At 40.2% G+C, this 18,566-nt stretch overlaps 1 protein-coding gene across 1 annotated transcript in view; it reads left to right on the forward strand.

The window, feature by feature from the left end:
• The first annotated feature begins 1,362 nt into the window (after positions 1-1,362).
• The window catches only part of LOC106606184 (multidrug resistance-associated protein 1), a 101,202-nt gene continuing 83,998 nt past the window's right edge, over positions 1,363-18,566 (forward strand). Inside the window, exons 1-2 of the mRNA XM_045719635.1 lie at positions 1,363-1,518; positions 4,350-4,526. Coding sequence (XP_045575591.1) covers positions 1,471-1,518; positions 4,350-4,526 — 225 coding nt within the window. The 5' untranslated portion in view covers positions 1,363-1,470. The remainder of the gene's footprint in view (positions 1,519-4,349; positions 4,527-18,566) is intronic.

Raw genomic sequence — 18,566 nt, forward strand, 5'->3', positions numbered from 1 at the left:
CACCAGTCAGCCTAGTGGTTAAAGCATTGGACTAGTAACCAAAAGGTTGCAAGATCAAATCCCCAAGCTGACAAGGTAGAAATCTGTCGTTCTGCCCCTGAACAAGGCAGTTAACCCACTGTTCCTAGGCTGTCATTGAAAATAAGAATTTGTTCCTAACTGACTTGCCTAGTTAAAATAAAAACAGGATGCATGTTTTGGAATATTTGTATTCCTTCCTTCTTTTCAGTCATTTATGTTAGTATTGTGGAGTAACTCAGATATTGTTCGTCCATCCTCAGTTTCACAGCCATTAAACTCTGCAACTGTTTTAATTCACCATTAGCCTCATGAGCGGTTTCTTCCCTGAGCGGTTTCCTTCCTCTCTGGAAACTGAGTAAGGAAGGGCGCCTGTATCTTTGTAGTGACTGGGTGTATTGATACACCATCCAAAGTGGAAGTGATAACTGCACCATGCTAAAAATGAATATTTTTTTTCATTCCCATCTACCAATAGTTGCCGTTCTTTGTGGGGCATTGGAAAACCTCCCTCTTCTTTGTGGTTGAATCTGTGCTTGAAATTCACTGCTCAACTGAGGGACCTTACAGATAATTGTATGTGTGGAGTAAAGAGATGGGGTAGTCATTTAAAAATGATCTTAAACACTGTTATTGCAGTCAGAGTGAGTCCATGCAACTTATTATGTGACTTGTTAAGCACATTGCTACTCCTGAACTTATTTAGGCTGCCATAACAAAGGAGTTGAATACGTATTGATTCAAGACCAGCTTTTCATGTTTTATTATTTTGTAAAAATGTATCCAATCATAATTCCATTATGGGATACTGTGTGTAGATCAGTGACACAATCCATTTTGAATTCATGCTGTAACACAAAATAATATGGATAAAGTCAAGGGGTGTGAATACTTTCTGAGGGCCCTGTTTTTACACTCCTTTCTGAAATGAAAAAAGACACCTTATTCCCTATATAGTGCACTACTTTTGACCAGTGCCCATTGGGAAAAGTGTGCTATTGGCATGTTATTCTAGAGGTTTTAAATAGACCTGCATGCACACCAGCGGTGGCCCCCCTCAGAGTAAAATAACAAGTGACACATACATACATACATACATACATACATACATACATACATACATACATACATACATACATACATACATACATACACACACACACACACACACACATACATACATACATACATACATACATACATACATACATACATACATACATACATACATACATACAGCTAAGCGCACTGTCACAGACACACACACACACACACACACACACACTCACACACACCAGCTTAACGCACTGTTACGGATTGAGTTATAGCGTCCCCTAGCGGTAACCTTCTATCTTGTTTACAGGAGCGCCAACAGAAGTGCGCTTATGAAACCAAAGCAAAGCGGTCGCGCTGTTAACCCAAATTATCAGAGGAGAACTTGAACAACCGCGAATGGGTTTGGACAAGTTCTGCAGTGCGGACGGTTCCGACCCGTTTTGGGTAAGTTCCACTGTTCCGACCGAGCTAGCCAACTCGCTGTCTTTAGCTGCTTTACAATGTTGACGCCAACAGTTGTTTTCCAGCTTGCTATCAGCGGCTTTGCTTGTAATGACGGTGTCTGCCTGAACTAAGCTTGGTAATATTACAACGTTACTGTACTGTCTTTGGTAACACTAGCGTTAGCTAACAGTAGCTAGCTAGGTTAGTTAGCAAGGCCGTCGTTATGCCGGTTGGAATGTGTTGACTTGAGCTAACTAGCTAAGCTTAATTTTATTAATAATGTGTGAAATAGAGGTTGAAATAAAGTGGTAGTGTATTAAAAAAGGTATATCACTGTCAATAAAAGCCGACCATCGTTTTATTGTGAAGTTGTGTCTAGCTAGCTTAACAGCTTTCAGTGATTAAACACCATTGATTCCTATTATGTTAGCTAACCTGCTAGCTAAAACTCACTATTCTAACAACTTCATTCGAGTCTCACACTACCTCTGCTTTGTTGATGATGGAGCAAAGTGTTTCGATTAAATGTTCGCTAGGTAACTTTCATGACATAACACCCAGGTATGATGGCAAGCCTCTCTTGCTAGCAAGGTCCACAACACAAGAACGCTTGTGAATGCTACAGCAAGTCTATCAGCTGTTGCAAGATGACTTTGTTTGTTAAAACCTGTACACACCATCCACTACGAGTAGCAGCAACATAGAGAGGACATTATTATTACATTAGCTAGATAGAACCCCCCAAAAACTAACTAGAAACCTATTGTCAAATCATGTAGTATGTGTGGAATCCAACCAAACTTGTTATGACACTGAACTAGAAGATTAACTAGGCAAGTCAGTTAAGAACAACCTCTATTTACAATGACGGCCTCCCCCCGGCCAAACCCTAACGATACTGGGCCAATTGTGCGCCGCCCTATGGGTCTCCCAATCACGGCCGGTTATGATACAGCCCGGGATCAAACCAGGGTCTGTAGTGACGCCTTTAGCACTGAGATGCAGTGCCTTAGACTGCTGCCCCACTCGGGAGCACAAAAGAGTTACACACATTTGAAGTGACACATAATGTTATGTCATGCAGATAGAATCTATCTATATTGCCTAATAAGTAATCTGTCAGCTGGGCTGGCTAGATAGGGCTTTGCTCAGCATGACCTAAGGAATTTAGCTACAAGTGTTAGAGGTCCATTTGCCCAAATGTTAATAACAGGGTGTAGGTCTAATTAGTGTTAGGCCTAGTCTCGCTAAGCAGATGGGTTGCCTTGCCTTCCACAATGTTCCAGCTGTTGTTCTAGGTATGGGATTTCAGAGACTGTTAGGCCTAATAACATGCATTTTGTCAGTAAGGTCTATGGCTTCCTGAGTTATGATAACATGCAATCTCATCACCCAGTCCCACAACCCTTTGGAACCTGTTATGAGAGACCTGGTAGTGTGATTGTACACTTCTATATTCTACAGGGCTTTGTTGTCTATTCACTGGCTCAGTTATTGAACCAAACAAATTCCAAAGGGGTAAGAGGGCTTGTCTTGAAGCCAAAGGGTATTGAGACAAGTGCTTTCCAAAATCACTGAACTGGTCACTGGTCATGAGTACCTTGGAGTTGCTTGTCCTTTAGTAGCCATGGTCAGACTGATTAAACAGTAGGGTTATTGAACACATACACAGTATGACTCAGGATTCAGGTAAAAACAGCTGTCATAACATGTTGTGACAGTGTTGTGTCAGTGTTGTCTCGTGACAGTGTCGTGACAGTGTTGTCTCGTGATCGTGTTGTCTCGCGACAGTGTTGTGACAGTGTTGTGACAGTGTTGTCTCGTGATTGCGTTGTCTCAGTGTAGTGTTGTGACAGTATTGTCTCGTGACGGTGTTTCAGTGTTGTCTCGTGACAGTTTTGTCTCAGTGTTGTGCTGACAGTGTTGTGAAAGTGCTGTCTCAGTGTTGTCTCAGTGTTGTGTTGTGACAGTGTTGTCTCAGTGTTGTGTTGTGACAGTGTTGTCTCAGTGTTGTGTCTGTTGTGATATGACAGTGTTGTATCAGTGTTATAAACGCCTTATGAACTCAGGATTTTGGTAAAGTGTTATCAAACAATACAGCCAAAAGCGATAGACTTTAGTAAAGGAACGAGAGAGGAAGTTGTGTCTGTGTGTGGCAGGCCTGGCACCCTGCCTCCAGTTCCCTCCTTTGTGCCAAGGCAGGAATGTTTATGTGGGCTTTATTAGAAACACCTCATTCACTGAGATGAAGAACAGACGCTGTGGTCACACACACACACACACACACACACACACACACACACACACACACACACACACACACACACACACAGAGTGTAGTTTTGTATGAATGAATTAGTCTCTGTAGCTCTACTAACATTAGGCCTTGTCATAATTCACTATCTGAACACAGCAGTCTGAGGTTGTGTCCAATAAGGCACACTATTCCCTATATAGTGCACTACTTTTGACCCCCAATGGCACCCTGTTCCCTGTATAGTGCACTACTTTTGACCCCAAATGGTTCCCTATTCCCTATATACAGCATTACTTTGGACCCCAAATGGAACCCTATTCCCGATATAGTGCACTACGTTTGACCCCAAATGGTTCCCTATTCCCTATATAGTGCACTACGTTTGACCCCAAATGGTTCCCTATTCCCTGTATAGTGCACTGCAGTTGCCCAGGTCCCATAGGGTGTCATTTGTTAGCCTGCCCTGTCTGGGTGCCAGTCTCTTTCTGCTTAGGTCACCATGTCCTTATCAAAACTATGTTGAATGAGCTGTTGTGTCTCTCAGTCATCTGTCATTTAATCCTCCCCCCCCCAGGATTGGAACCGTACGTGGCACGTGGGAAACCCAGATCTGACCCAGTGCTTTCAGAGCACAGTGCTGGTATGGGTCCCCTGTCTCTACCTCTGGGTCTGTGCCCCAATCTATTTCCTGTACCTCAAAAGCCATGACCGGGGCTACATATGCATGACCCACCTCAACAGAGCCAAAACCGTGAGTCCAGGGGGGGCCTGTGTGTGTGTGTGTTTCTATAGGGAGAGTCTGGGATGGGGGTGGTGGTGTGTGTATGTGTCCATGTTCTTCTGCATGTGTCTGTGTTATCTGTGTTATCTGTGTCTGCCTGTTTCAGCGGTTCTTACAATGAGATAAGACCAGCATCCCGGAGTCGCCTTTGCACTGTTGACGTTGAGACTGGTGTTTTGTGGGTACTATTTAATGAAGCTGCCAGTTGAGGACTTGTGAGGCGTCTGTTTCTCAAACTAGACACTCTAATGTACTTGTCCTCTTGCTCAGTTGTGCACCGGAGCCTCCCACTCCTCTTTCTATTCTGGTTAGAGCCAGTTTGCGCTGTTCTGTGAAGGGAGTAGTACACAGCGTTGTACGAGATCTTCAGTTTCTTGTCAATTTCTCGCATGTAAATAGCTAGACTGACAAGTTTCAGAAGAAAGTTCTTTGTTTCTGTCCATTTTGAGCCTGTAATCGAACCCTCAAATGCTGATGCTCCAGATACTCAACTAGTCTAAAGAAGGCCAGTTTTATTGCTTCTTTAATCAGGACAACAATTTTCAGATGTGCTAATGTAATTGCAAAAGGGTTTTCTAATGATCAATTAGCCTTTTAAAATGATAAACACGGATTAGCTAACACAACATGCCATTGGAACATATGAGTGATGGTTGCTGATAATGGGCCTCTGTACCCATATGTAGATATTCCATAAAGCCGTTTCCAGCTACAATAGTCATTTACAACATTCATTTGACATTTACACTGTTTTTCTGATCAATTTTATGTTATTTTAATGGTCAAAAAATTATCTTTTCTTTCAAAAACAAGGACATTTCTAAGTGACCCCAAACCTTTGAACGGTAGTGTATATAGCAAGATAACACTCTCTGAACAACCAGAGAAACATATATAGCAAGCTAACACTCTCTCTCTCTCTGAACAACCAGAGAAACATATATAGCAAGCTAACACTCTCTCTCTCTCTGAACAACCAGAGAAACATATATAGCAAGCTAACACTCTCTCTCTGAACAACCAGAGAAACATATATAGCAAGCTAACACTCTCTCTCTGAACAACCAGAGAAACATATATAGCAAGCTAACACTCTCTCTCTGAACAACCAGAGAAACATATATAGCAAGCTAACACTCTCTCTCTCTGAACAACCAGAGAAACATATATAGCAAGCTAACACTCTCTCTCTCTGAACAACCAGAGAAACATATATAGCAAGCTAACACTCTCTCTCTGAACAACCAGAGAAACATATATAGCAAGCTAACACTCTCTCTCTGAACAACCAGAGAAACATATATAGCAAGCTAACACTCTCTCTCTCTGAACAACCAGAGAAACATATATAGCAAGCTAACACTCTCTCTCTGAACAACCAGAGAAACATATATAGCAAGCTAACACTCTCTCTCTCTGAACAACCAGAGAAACATATATAGCAAGCTAACACTCTCTCTCTCTGAACAACCAGAGAAACATATATAGCAAGCTAACACTCTCTCTCTCTGAACAACCAGAGAAACATATATAGCAAGCTAACACTCTCTCTCTCTGAACAACCAGAGAAACATATATAGCAAGCTAACACTCTCTCTCTCTGAACAACCAGAGAAACATATATAGCAAGCTAACACTCTCTCTCTCTCTGAACAACCAGAGAAACATATATAGCAAGCTAACACTCTCTCTCTCTCTCTGAACAACCAGAGAAACATATATAGCAAGCTAACACTCTCTCTCTCTCTGAACAACCAGAGAAACATATATAGCAAGCTAACACTCTCTCTCTCTCTGAACAACCAGAGAAACATATATAGCAAGCTAACACTCTCTCTCTCTGAACAACCAGAGAAACATATATAGCAAGCTAACACTCTCTCTCTCTGAACAACCAGAGAAACATATATAGCAAGCTAACACTCTCTCTCTCTCTGAACAACCAGAGAAACATATATAGCAAGCTAACACTCTCTCTCTCTCTGAACAACCAGAGAAACATATATAGCAAGCTAACACTCTCTCTCTCTCTGAACAACCAGAGAAACATATATAGCAAGCTAACACTCTCTCTCTCTGAACAACCAGAGAAACATATATAGCAAGCTAACACTCTCTCTCTCTCTCTGAACAACCAGAGAAACATATATAGCAAGCTAACACTCTCTCTCTGAACAACCAGAGAAACATATATAGCAAGCTAACACTCTCTCTCTCTCTGAACAACCAGAGAAACATATATAGCAAGCTAACACTCTCTCTCTCTGAACAACCAGAGAAACATATATAGCAAGCTAACACTCTCTCTCTCTCTGAACAACCAGAGAAACATATATAGCAAGCTAACACTCTCTCTCTCTGAACAACCAGAGAAACATATATAGCAAGCTAACACTCTCTCTCTCTGAACAACCAGAGAAACATATATAGCAAGCTAACACACTCTCTCTCTCTGAACAACCAGAGAAACATATATAGCAAGCTAACACTCTCTCTCTCTGAACAACCAGAGAAACATATATAGCAAGCTAACACTCTCTCTCTCTGAACAACCAGAGAAACATATATAGCAAGCTAACACTCTCTCTCTCTCTGAACAACCAGAGAAACATATATAGCAAGCTAACACTCTCTCTCTGAACAACCAGAGAAACATATATAGCAAGCTAACACTCTCTCTCTCTCTGAACAACCAGAGAAACATATATAGCAAGCTAACACTCTCTCTCTCTGAACAACCAGAGAAACATATATAGCAAGCTAACACTCTCTCTCCTGAACAACCAGAGAAACATATATAGCAAGCTAACACTCTCTCTCTCTGAACAACCAGAGAAACATATATAGCAAGCTAACACTCTCTCTCTCTGAACAACCAGAGAAACATATATAGCAAGCTAACACTCTCTCTCTCTGAACAACCAGAGAAACATATATAGCAAGCTAACACTCTCTCTCTCTGAACAACCAGAGAAACATATATAGCAAGCTAACACTCTCTCTCTCTGAACAACCAGAGAAACATATATAGCAAGCTAACACTCTCTCTCTGAACAACCAGAGAAACATATATAGCAAGCTAACACTCTCTCTCTCTGAACAACCAGAGAAACATATATAGCAAGCTAACACTCTCTCTCTCTGAACAACCAGAGAAACATATATAGCAAGCTAACACTCTCTCTCTCTGAACAACCAGAGAAACATATATAGCAAGCTAACACTCTCTCTCTGAACAACCAGAGAAACATATATAGCAAGCTAACACTCTCTCTCTCTGAACAACCAGAGAAACATATATAGCAAGCTAACACTCTCTCTCTCTGAACAACCAGAGAAACATATATAGCAAGCTAACACTCTCTCTCTCTGAACAACCAGAGAAACATATATAGCAAGCTAACACTCTCTCTCTCTGAACAACCAGAGAAACATATATAGCAAGCTAACACTCTCTCTCTCTGAACAACCAGAGAAACATATATAGCAAGCTAACACTCTCTCTCTCTGAACAACCAGAGAAACATATATAGCAAGCTAACACTCTCTCTCTCTGAACAACCAGAGAAACATATATAGCAAGCTAACACTCTCTCTCTCTGAACAACCAGAGAAACATATATAGCAAGCTAACACTCTCTCTCTCTGAACAACCAGAGAAACATATATAGCAAGCTAACACTCTCTCTCTGAACAACCAGAGAAACATATATAGCAAGCTAACACTCTCTCTCTCTTGAACAACCAGAGAAACATATATAGCAAGCTAACACTCTCTCTCTCTGAACAACCAGAGAAACATATATAGCAAGCTAACACTCTCTCTCTGAACAACCAGAGAAACATATATAGCAAGCTAACACTCTCTCTCTCTGAACAACCAGAGAAACATATATAGCAAGCTAACACTCTCTCTCTCTGAACAACCAGAGAAACATATATAGCAAGCTAACACTCTCTCTCTCTGAACAACCAGAGAAACATATATAGCAAGCTAACACTCTCTCTCTCTGAACAACCAGAGAAACATATATAGCAAGCTAACACTCTCTCTCTCTGAACAACCAGAGAAACATATATAGCAAGCTAACACTCTCTCTCTCTGAACAACCAGAGAAACATATATAGCAAGCTAACACTCTCTCTCTCGAACAACCAGAGAAACATATATAGCAAGCTAACACTCTCTCTCTCGAACAACCAGAGAAACATATATAGCAAGCTAACACTCTCTCTCTCTGAACAACCAGAGAAACATATATAGCAAGCTAACACTCTCTCTCTGAACAACCAGAGAAACATATATAGCAAGCTAACACTCTCTCTCTCTGAACAACCAGAGAAACATATATAGCAAGCTAACACTCTCTCTCTCTGAACAACCAGAGAAACATATATAGCAAGCTAACACTCTCTCTCTGAACAACCAGAGAAACATATATAGCAAGCTAACACTCTCTCTCTCTGAACAACCAGAGAAACATATATAGCAAGCTAACACTCTCTCTCTCTGAACAACCAGAGAAACATATATAGCAAGCTAACACTCTCTCTCTCTGAACAACCAGAGAAACATATATAGCAAGCTAACACTCTCTCTCTCTGAACAACCAGAGAAACATATATAGCAAGCTAACACTCTCTCTCTCTGAACAACCAGAGAAACATATATAGCAAGCTAACACTCTCTCTCTCTGAACAACCAGAGAAACATATATAGCAAGCTAACACTCTCTCTCTCTGAACAACCAGAGAAACATATATAGCAAGCTAACACTCTCTCTCTCTGAACAACCAGAGAAACATATATAGCAAGCTAACACTCTCTCTCTCTCTGAACAACCAGAGAAACATATATAGCAAGCTAACACTCTCTCTCTCTGAACAACCAGAGAAACATATATAGCAAGCTAACACTCTCTCTCTCTGAACAACCAGAGAAACATATATAGCAAGCTAACACTCTCTCTCTCTGAACAACCAGAGAAACATATATAGCAAGCTAACACTCTCTCTCTGAACAACCAGAGAAACATATATAGCAAGCTAACACTCTCTCTCTCTCGAACAACCAGAGAAACATATATAGCAAGCTAACACTCTCTCTCTCTGAACAACCAGAGAAACATATATAGCAAGCTAACACTCTCTCTCTCTGAACAACCAGAGAAACATATATAGCAAGCTAACACTCTCTCTCTCTCTGAACAACCAGAGAAACATATATAGCAAGCTAACACTCTCTCTCTCTGAACAACCAGAGAAACATATATAGCAAGCTAACACTCTCTCTCTCTGAACAACCAGAGAAACATATATAGCAAGCTAACACTCTCTCTCTCTCTGAACAACCAGAGAAACATATATAGCAAGCTAACACTCTCTCTCTGAACAACCAGAGAAACATATATAGCAAGCTAACACTCTCTCTCTCTGAACAACCAGAGAAACATATATAGCAAGCTAACACTCTCTCTCTCTGAACAACCAGAGAAACATATATAGCAAGCTAACACTCTCTCTCTCTGAACAACCAGAGAAACATATATAGCAAGCTAACACTCTCTCTCTCTCTGAACAACCAGAGAAACATATATAGCAAGCTAACACTCTCTCTCTCGAACAACCAGAGAAACATATATAGCAAGCTAACACTCTCTCTCTCTGAACAACCAGAGAAACATATATAGCAAGCTAACACTCTCTCTCTCTGAACAACCAGAGAAACATATATAGCAAGCTAACACTCTCTCTCTCTGAACAACCAGAGAAACATATATAGCAAGCTAACACTCTCTCTCTCTCTGAACAACCAGAGAAACATATATAGCAAGCTAACACTCTCTCTCTCTGAACAACCAGAGAAACATATATAGCAAGCTAACACTCTCTCTCTCTGAACAACCAGAGAAACATATATAGCAAGCTAACACTCTCTCTCTCTGAACAACCAGAGAAACATATATAGCAAGCTAACACTCTCTCTCTCTCTGAACAACCAGAGAAACATATATAGCAAGCTAACACTCTCTCTCTCTGAACAACCAGAGAAACATATATAGCAAGCTAACACTCTCTCTCTCTGAACAACCAGAGAAACATATATAGCAAGCTAACACTCTCTCTCTCTGAACAACCAGAGAAACATATATAGCAAGCTAACACTCTCTCTCTCTGAACAACCAGAGAAACATATATAGCAAGCTAACACTCTCTCTCTCTGAACAACCAGAGAAACATATATAGCAAGCTAACACTCTCTCTCTGAACAACCAGAGAAACATATATAGCAAGCTAACACTCTCTCTCTCTGAACAACCAGAGAAACATATATAGCAAGCTAACACTCTCTCTCTCTGAACAACCAGAGAAACATATATAGCAAGCTAACACTCTCTCTCTCTGAACAACCAGAGAAACATATATAGCAAGCTAACACTCTCTCTCTCTGAACAACCAGAGAAACATATATAGCAAGCTAACACTCTCTCTCTCTGAACAACCAGAGAAACATATATAGCAAGCTAACACTCTCTCTCTCTGAACAACCAGAGAAACATATATAGCAAGCTAACACTCTCTCTCTCTGAACAACCAGAGAAACATATATAGCAAGCTAACACTCTCTCTCTCTGAACAACCAGAGAAACATATATAGCAAGCTAACACTCTCTCTCTCTGAACAACCAGAGAAACATATATAGCAAGCTAACACTCTCTCTCTCTGAACAACCAGAGAAACATATATAGCAAGCTAACACTCTCTCTCTCTGAACAACCAGAGAAACATATATAGCAAGCTAACACTCTCTCTCTCTGAACAACCAGAGAAACATATATAGCAAGCTAACACTCTCTCTCTGAACAACCAGAGAAACATATATAGCAAGCTAACACTCTCTCTCTCTGAACAACCAGAGAAACATATATAGCAAGCTAACACTCTCTCTCTCTGAACAACCAGAGAAACATATATAGCAAGCTAACACTCTCTCTCTCTGAACAACCAGAGAAACATATATAGCAAGCTAACACTCTCTCTCTCTGAACAACCAGAGAAACATATATAGCAAGCTAACACTCTCTCTCTCTGAACAACCAGAGAAACATATATAGCAAGCTAACACTCTCTCTCTCGAACAACCAGAGAAACATATATAGCAAGCTAACACTCTCTCTCTCTCGAACAACCAGAGAAACATATATAGCAAGCTAACACTCTCTCTCTCTGAACAACCAGAGAAACATATATAGCAAGCTAACACTCTCTCTCTCTGAACAACCAGAGAAACATATATAGCAAGCTAACACTCTCTCTCTCTGAACAACCAGAGAAACATATATAGCAAGCTAACACTCTCTCTCTCTGAACAACCAGAGAAACATATATAGCAAGCTAACACTCTCTCTCTCTGAACAACCAGAGAAACATATATAGCAAGCTAACACTCTCTCTCTCTGAACAACCAGAGAAACATATATAGCAAGCTAACACTCTCTCTCTCTTGAACAACCAGAGAAACATATATAGCAAGCTAACACTCTCTCTCTCTGAACAACCAGAGAAACATATATAGCAAGCTAACACTCTCTCTCTCTGAACAACCAGAGAAACATATATAGCAAGCTAACACTCTCTCTCTCTGAACAACCAGAGAAACATATATAGCAAGCTAACACTCTCTCTCTCGAACAACCAGAGAAACATATATAGCAAGCTAACACTCTCTCTCTCTGAACAACCAGAGAAACATATATAGCAAGCTAACACTCTCTCTCTCTGAACAACCAGAGAAACATATATAGCAAGCTAACACTCTCTCTCTCTGAACAACCAGAGAAACATATATAGCAAGCTAACACTCTCTCTCTCTGAACAACCAGAGAAACATATATAGCAAGCTAACACTCTCTCTCTCTGAACAACCAGAGAAACATATATAGCAAGCTAACACTCTCTCTCTCTGAACAACCAGAGAAACATATATAGCAAGCTAACACTCTCTCTCTCTGAACAACCAGAGAAACATATATAGCAAGCTAACACTCTCTCTCTCTGAACAACCAGAGAAACATATATAGCAAGCTAACACTCTCTCTCTCTGAACAACCAGAGAAACATATATAGCAAGCTAACACTCTCTCTCTCTGAACAACCAGAGAAACATATATAGCAAGCTAACACTCTCTCTCTCTCTGAACAACCAGAGAAACATATATAGCAAGCTAACACTCTCTCTCTCTGAACAACCAGAGAAACATATATAGCAAGCTAACACTCTCTCTCTCTGAACAACCAGAGAAACATATATAGCAAGCTAACACTCTCTCTCTCTGAACAACCAGAGAAACATATATAGCAAGCTAACACTCTCTCTCTCTGAACAACCAGAGAAACATATATAGCAAGCTAACACTCTCTCTCTCTGAACAACCAGAGAAACATATATAGCAAGCTAACACTCTCTCTCTCTCTGAACAACCAGAGAAACATATATAGCAAGCTAACACTCTCTCTCTCTGAACAACCAGAGAAACATATATAGCAAGCTAACACTCTCTCTCTCTGAACAACCAGAGAAACATATATAGCAAGCTAACACTCTCTCTCTCTGAACAACCAGAGAAACATATATAGCAAGCTAACACTCTCTCTCTCTGAACAACCAGAGAAACATATATAGCAAGCTAACACTCTCTCTCTCTGAACAACCAGAGAAACATATATAGCAAGCTAACACTCTCTCTCTCTGAACAACCAGAGAAACATATATAGCAAGCTAACACTCTCTCTCTCTTGAACAACCAGAGAAACATATATAGCAAGCTAACACTCTCTCTCTCTCGAACAACCAGAGAAACATATATAGCAAGCTAACACTCTCTCTCTCTCGAACAACCAGAGAAACATATATAGCAAGCTAACACTCTCTCTCTCTGAACAACCAGAGAAACATATATAGCAAGCTAACACTCTCTCTCTGAACAACCAGAGAAACATATATAGCAAGCTAACACTCTCTCTCTCTCTCTGAACAACCAGAGAAACATATATAGCAAGCTAACACTCTCTCTCTCTGAACAACCAGAGAAACATATATAGCAAGCTAACACTCTCTCTCTCTCTGAACAACCAGAGAAACATATATAGCAAGCTAACACTCTCTCTCTCTGAACAACCAGAGAAACATATATAGCAAGCTAACACTCTCTCTCTCTGAACAACCAGAGAAACATATATAGCAAGCTAACACTCTCTCTCTCTGAACAACCAGAGAAACATATATAGCAAGCTAACACTCTCTCTCTCTGAACAACCAGAGAAACATATATAGCAAGCTAACACTCTCTCTCTCTGAACAACCAGAGAAACATATATAGCAAGCTAACACTCTCTCTCTCCTGAACAACCAGAGAAACATATATAGCAAGCTAACACTCTCTCTCTCGAACAACCAGAGAAACATATATAGCAAGCTAACACTCTCTCTCTGAACAACCAGAGAAACATATATAGCAAGCTAACACTCTCTCTCTCTGAACAACCAGAGAAACATATATAGCAAGCTAACACTCTCTCTCTCTCTGAACAACCAGAGAAACATATATAGCAAGCTAACACTCTCTCTCTCTGAACAACCAGAGAAACATATATAGCAAGCTAACACTCTCTCTCTCTGAACAACCAGAGAAACATATATAGCAAGCTAACACTCTCTCTCTCTGAACAACCAGAGAAACATATATAGCAAGCTAACACTCTCTCTCTCTGAACAACCAGAGAAACATATATAGCAAGCTAACACTCTCTCTCTGAACAACCAGAGAAACATATATAGCAAGCTAACACTCTCTCTCTCTGAACAACCAGAGAAACATATATAGCAAGCTAACACTCTCTCTCTCTGAACAACCAGAGAAACATATATAGCAAGCTAACACTCTCTCTCTGAACAACCAGAGAAACATATATAGCAAGCTAACACTCTCTCTCTCTGAACAACCAGAGAAACATATATAGCAAGCTAACACTCTCTCTCTGAACAACCAGAGAAACATATATAGCAAGCTAACACTCTCTCTCTGAACAACCAGAGAAACATATATAGCAAGCTAACACTCTCTCTCTCTGAACAACCAGAGAAACATATATAGCAAGCTAACACTCTCTCTCTCTCTGAACAACCAGAGAAACATATATAGCAAGCTAACACTCTCTCTCTCTGAACAACCAGAGAAACATATATAGCAAGCTAACACTCTCTCTCTCTGAACAACCAGAGAAACATATATAGCAAGCTAACACTCTCTCTCTCTGAACAACCAGAGAAACATATATAGCAAGCTAACACTCTCTCTCTCTGAACAACCAGAGAAACATATATAGCAAGCTAACACTCTCTCTCTCTGAACAACCAGAGAAACATATATAGCAAGCTAACACTCTCTCTCTCTGAACAACCAGAGAAACATATATAGCAAGCTAACACTCTCTCTCTCTGAACAACCAGAGAAACATATATAGCAAGCTAACACTCTCTCTCTGAACAACCAGAGAAACATATATAGCAAGCTAACACTCTCTCTCTTCTGAACAACCAGAGAAACATATATAGCAAGCTAACACTCTCTCTCTCCTGAACAACCAGAGAAACATATATAGCAAGCTAACACTCTCTCTCTCTGAACAACCAGAGAAACATATATAGCAAGCTAACACTCTCTCTCTCTGAACAACCAGAGAAACATATATAGCAAGCTAACACTCTCTCTCTCTGAACAACCAGAGAAACATATATAGCAAGCTAACACTCTCTCTCTCTGAACAACCAGAGAAACATATATAGCAAGCTAACACTCTCTCTCTGAACAACCAGAGAAACATATATAGCAAGCTAACACTCTCTCTCTCTGAACAACCAGAGAAACATATATAGCAAGCTAACACTCTCTCTCTCTCTGAACAACCAGAGAAACATATATAGCAAGCTAACACTCTCTCTCTCTGAACAACCAGAGAAACATATATAGCAAGCTAACACTCTCTCTCTCTGAACAACCAGAGAAACATATATAGCAAGCTAACACTCTCTCTCTCTGAACAACCAGAGAAACATATATAGCAAGCTAACACTCTCTCTCTCTGAACAACCAGAGAAACATATATAGCAAGCTAACACTCTCTCTCTCTGAACAACCAGAGAAACATATATAGCAAGCTAACACTCTCTCTCTCTGAACAACCAGAGAAACATATATAGCAAGCTAACACTCTCTCTCTCTGAACAACCAGAGAAACATATATAGCAAGCTAACACTCTCTCTCTCTGAACAACCAGAGAAACATATATAGCAAGCTAACACTCTCTCTCTCTGAACAACCAGAGAAACATATATAGCAAGCTAACACTCTCTCTCTCTGAACAACCAGAGAAACATATATAGCAAGCTAACACTCTCTCTCTCTGAACAACCAGAGAAACATATATAGCAAGCTAACACTCTCTCTCTCTGAACAACCAGAGAAACATATATAGCAAGCTAACACTCTCTCTCTCTGAACAACCAGAGAAACATATATAGCAAGCTAACACTCTCTCTCTCTGAACAACCAGAGAAACATATATAGCAAGCTAACACTCTCTCTCTCTGAACAACCAGAGAAACATATATAGCAAGCTAACACTCTCTCTCTCTGAACAACCAGAGAAACATATATAGCAAGCTAACACTCTCTCTCTCTGAACAACCAGAGAAACATATATAGCAAGCTAACACTCTCTCTCTCTGAACAACCAGAGAAACATATATAGCAAGCTAACACTCTCTCTCTCTGAACAACCAGAGAAACATATATAGCAAGCTAACACTCTCTCTCTCTGAACAACCAGAGAAACATATATAGCAAGCTAACACTCTCTCTCTCTGAACAACCAGAGAAACATATATAGCAAGCTAACACTCTCTCTCTCTGAACAACCAGAGAAACATATATAGCAAGCTAACACTCTCTCTCTCTGAACAACCAGAGAAACATATATAGCAAGCTAACACTCTCTCTCTCTGAACAACCAGAGAAACATATATAGCAAGCTAACACTCTCTCTCTCTGAACAACCAGAGAAACATATATAGCAAGCTAACACTCTCTCTCTCTGAACAACCAGAGAAACATATATAGCAAGCTAACACTCTCTCTCTCTGAACAACCAGAGAAACATATATAGCAAGCTAACACTCTCTCTCTCTGAACAACCAGAGAAACATATATAGCAAGCTAACACTCTCTCTCTCTGAACAACCAGAGAAACATATATAGCAAGCTAACACTCTCTCTCTCTGAACAACCAGAGAAACATATATAGCAAGCTAACACTCTCTCTCTTGAACAACCAGAGAAACATATATAGCAAGCTAACACTCTCTCTCTCTGAACAACCAGAGAAACATATATAGCAAGCTAACACTCTCTCTCTGAACAACCAGAGAAACATATATAGCAAGCTAACACTCTCTCTCTGAACAACCAGAGAAACATATATAGCAAGCTAACACTCTCTCTCTCTGAACAACCAGAGAAACATATATAGCAAGCTAACACTCTCTCTCTCTGAACAACCAGAGAAACATATATAGCAAGCTAACACTCTCTCTCTCTGAACAACCAGAGAAACATATATAGCAAGCTAACACTCTCTCTCTCTGAACAACCAGAGAAACATATATAGCAAGCTAACCTCTCTCTCTGAACAACCAGAGAAACATATATAGCAAGCTAACACTCTCTCTCTGAACAACCAGAGAAACATATATAGCAAGCTAACACTCTCTCTCTCTGAACAACCAGAGAAACATATATAGCAAGCTAACACTCTCTCTCCTGAACAACCAGAGAAACATATATAGCAAGCTAACACTCTCTCTCTCTGAACAACCAGAGAAACATATATAGCAAGCTAACACTCTCTCTCTCTGAACAACCAGAGAAACATATATAGCAAGCTAACACTCTCTCTCTCTGAACAACCAGAGAAACATATATAGCAAGCTAACACTCTCTCTCTCTCTGAACAACCAGAGAAACATATATAGCAAGCTAACACTCTCTCTCTCTGAACAACCAGAGAAACATATATAGCAAGCTAACACTCTCTCTCTGAACAACCAGAGAAACATATATAGCAAGCTAACACTCTCTCTCTCTGAACAACCAGAGAAACATATATAGCAAGCTAACACTCTCTCTCTCTGAACAACCAGAGAAACATATATAGCAAGCTAACACTCTCTCTCTCTGAACAACCAGAGAAACATATATAGCAAGCTAACACTCTCTCTCTCTGAACAACCAGAGAAACATATATAGCAAGCTAACACTCTCTCTCTGAACAACCAGAGAAACATATATAGCAAGCTAACACTCTCTCTCTCTGAACAACCAGAGAAACATATATAGCAAGCTAACACTCTCTCTCTCTGAACAACCAGAGAAACATATATAGCAAGCTAACACTCTCTCTCTCTGAACAACCAGAGAAACATATATAGCAAGCTAACACTCTCTCTCTCTGAACAACCAGAGAAACATATATAGCAAGCTAACACTCTCTCTCTCTGAACAACCAGAGAAACATATATAGCAAGCTAACACTCTCTCTCTCTGAACAACCAGAGAAACATATATAGCAAGCTAACACTCTCTCTCTCTGAACAACCAGAGAAACATATATAGCAAGCTAACACTCTCTCTCTCTTGAACAACCAGAGAAACATATATAGCAAGCTAACACTCTCTCTCTCTGAACAACCAGAGAAACATATATAGCAAGCTAACACTCTCTCTCTCTGAACAACCAGAGAAACATATATAGCAAGCTAACACTCTCTCTCTCTGAACAACCAGAGAAACATATATAGCAAGCTAACACTCTCTCTCTCTGAACAACCAGAGAAACATATATAGCAAGCTAACACTCTCTCTCTCTGAACAACCAGAGAAACATATATAGC

The sequence above is a fragment of the Salmo salar genome, chromosome ssa06, assembly GCF_905237065.1.
Source record: "Salmo salar chromosome ssa06, Ssal_v3.1, whole genome shotgun sequence".
NCBI classification, from domain to species: domain Eukaryota; kingdom Metazoa; phylum Chordata; class Actinopteri; order Salmoniformes; family Salmonidae; genus Salmo; species Salmo salar.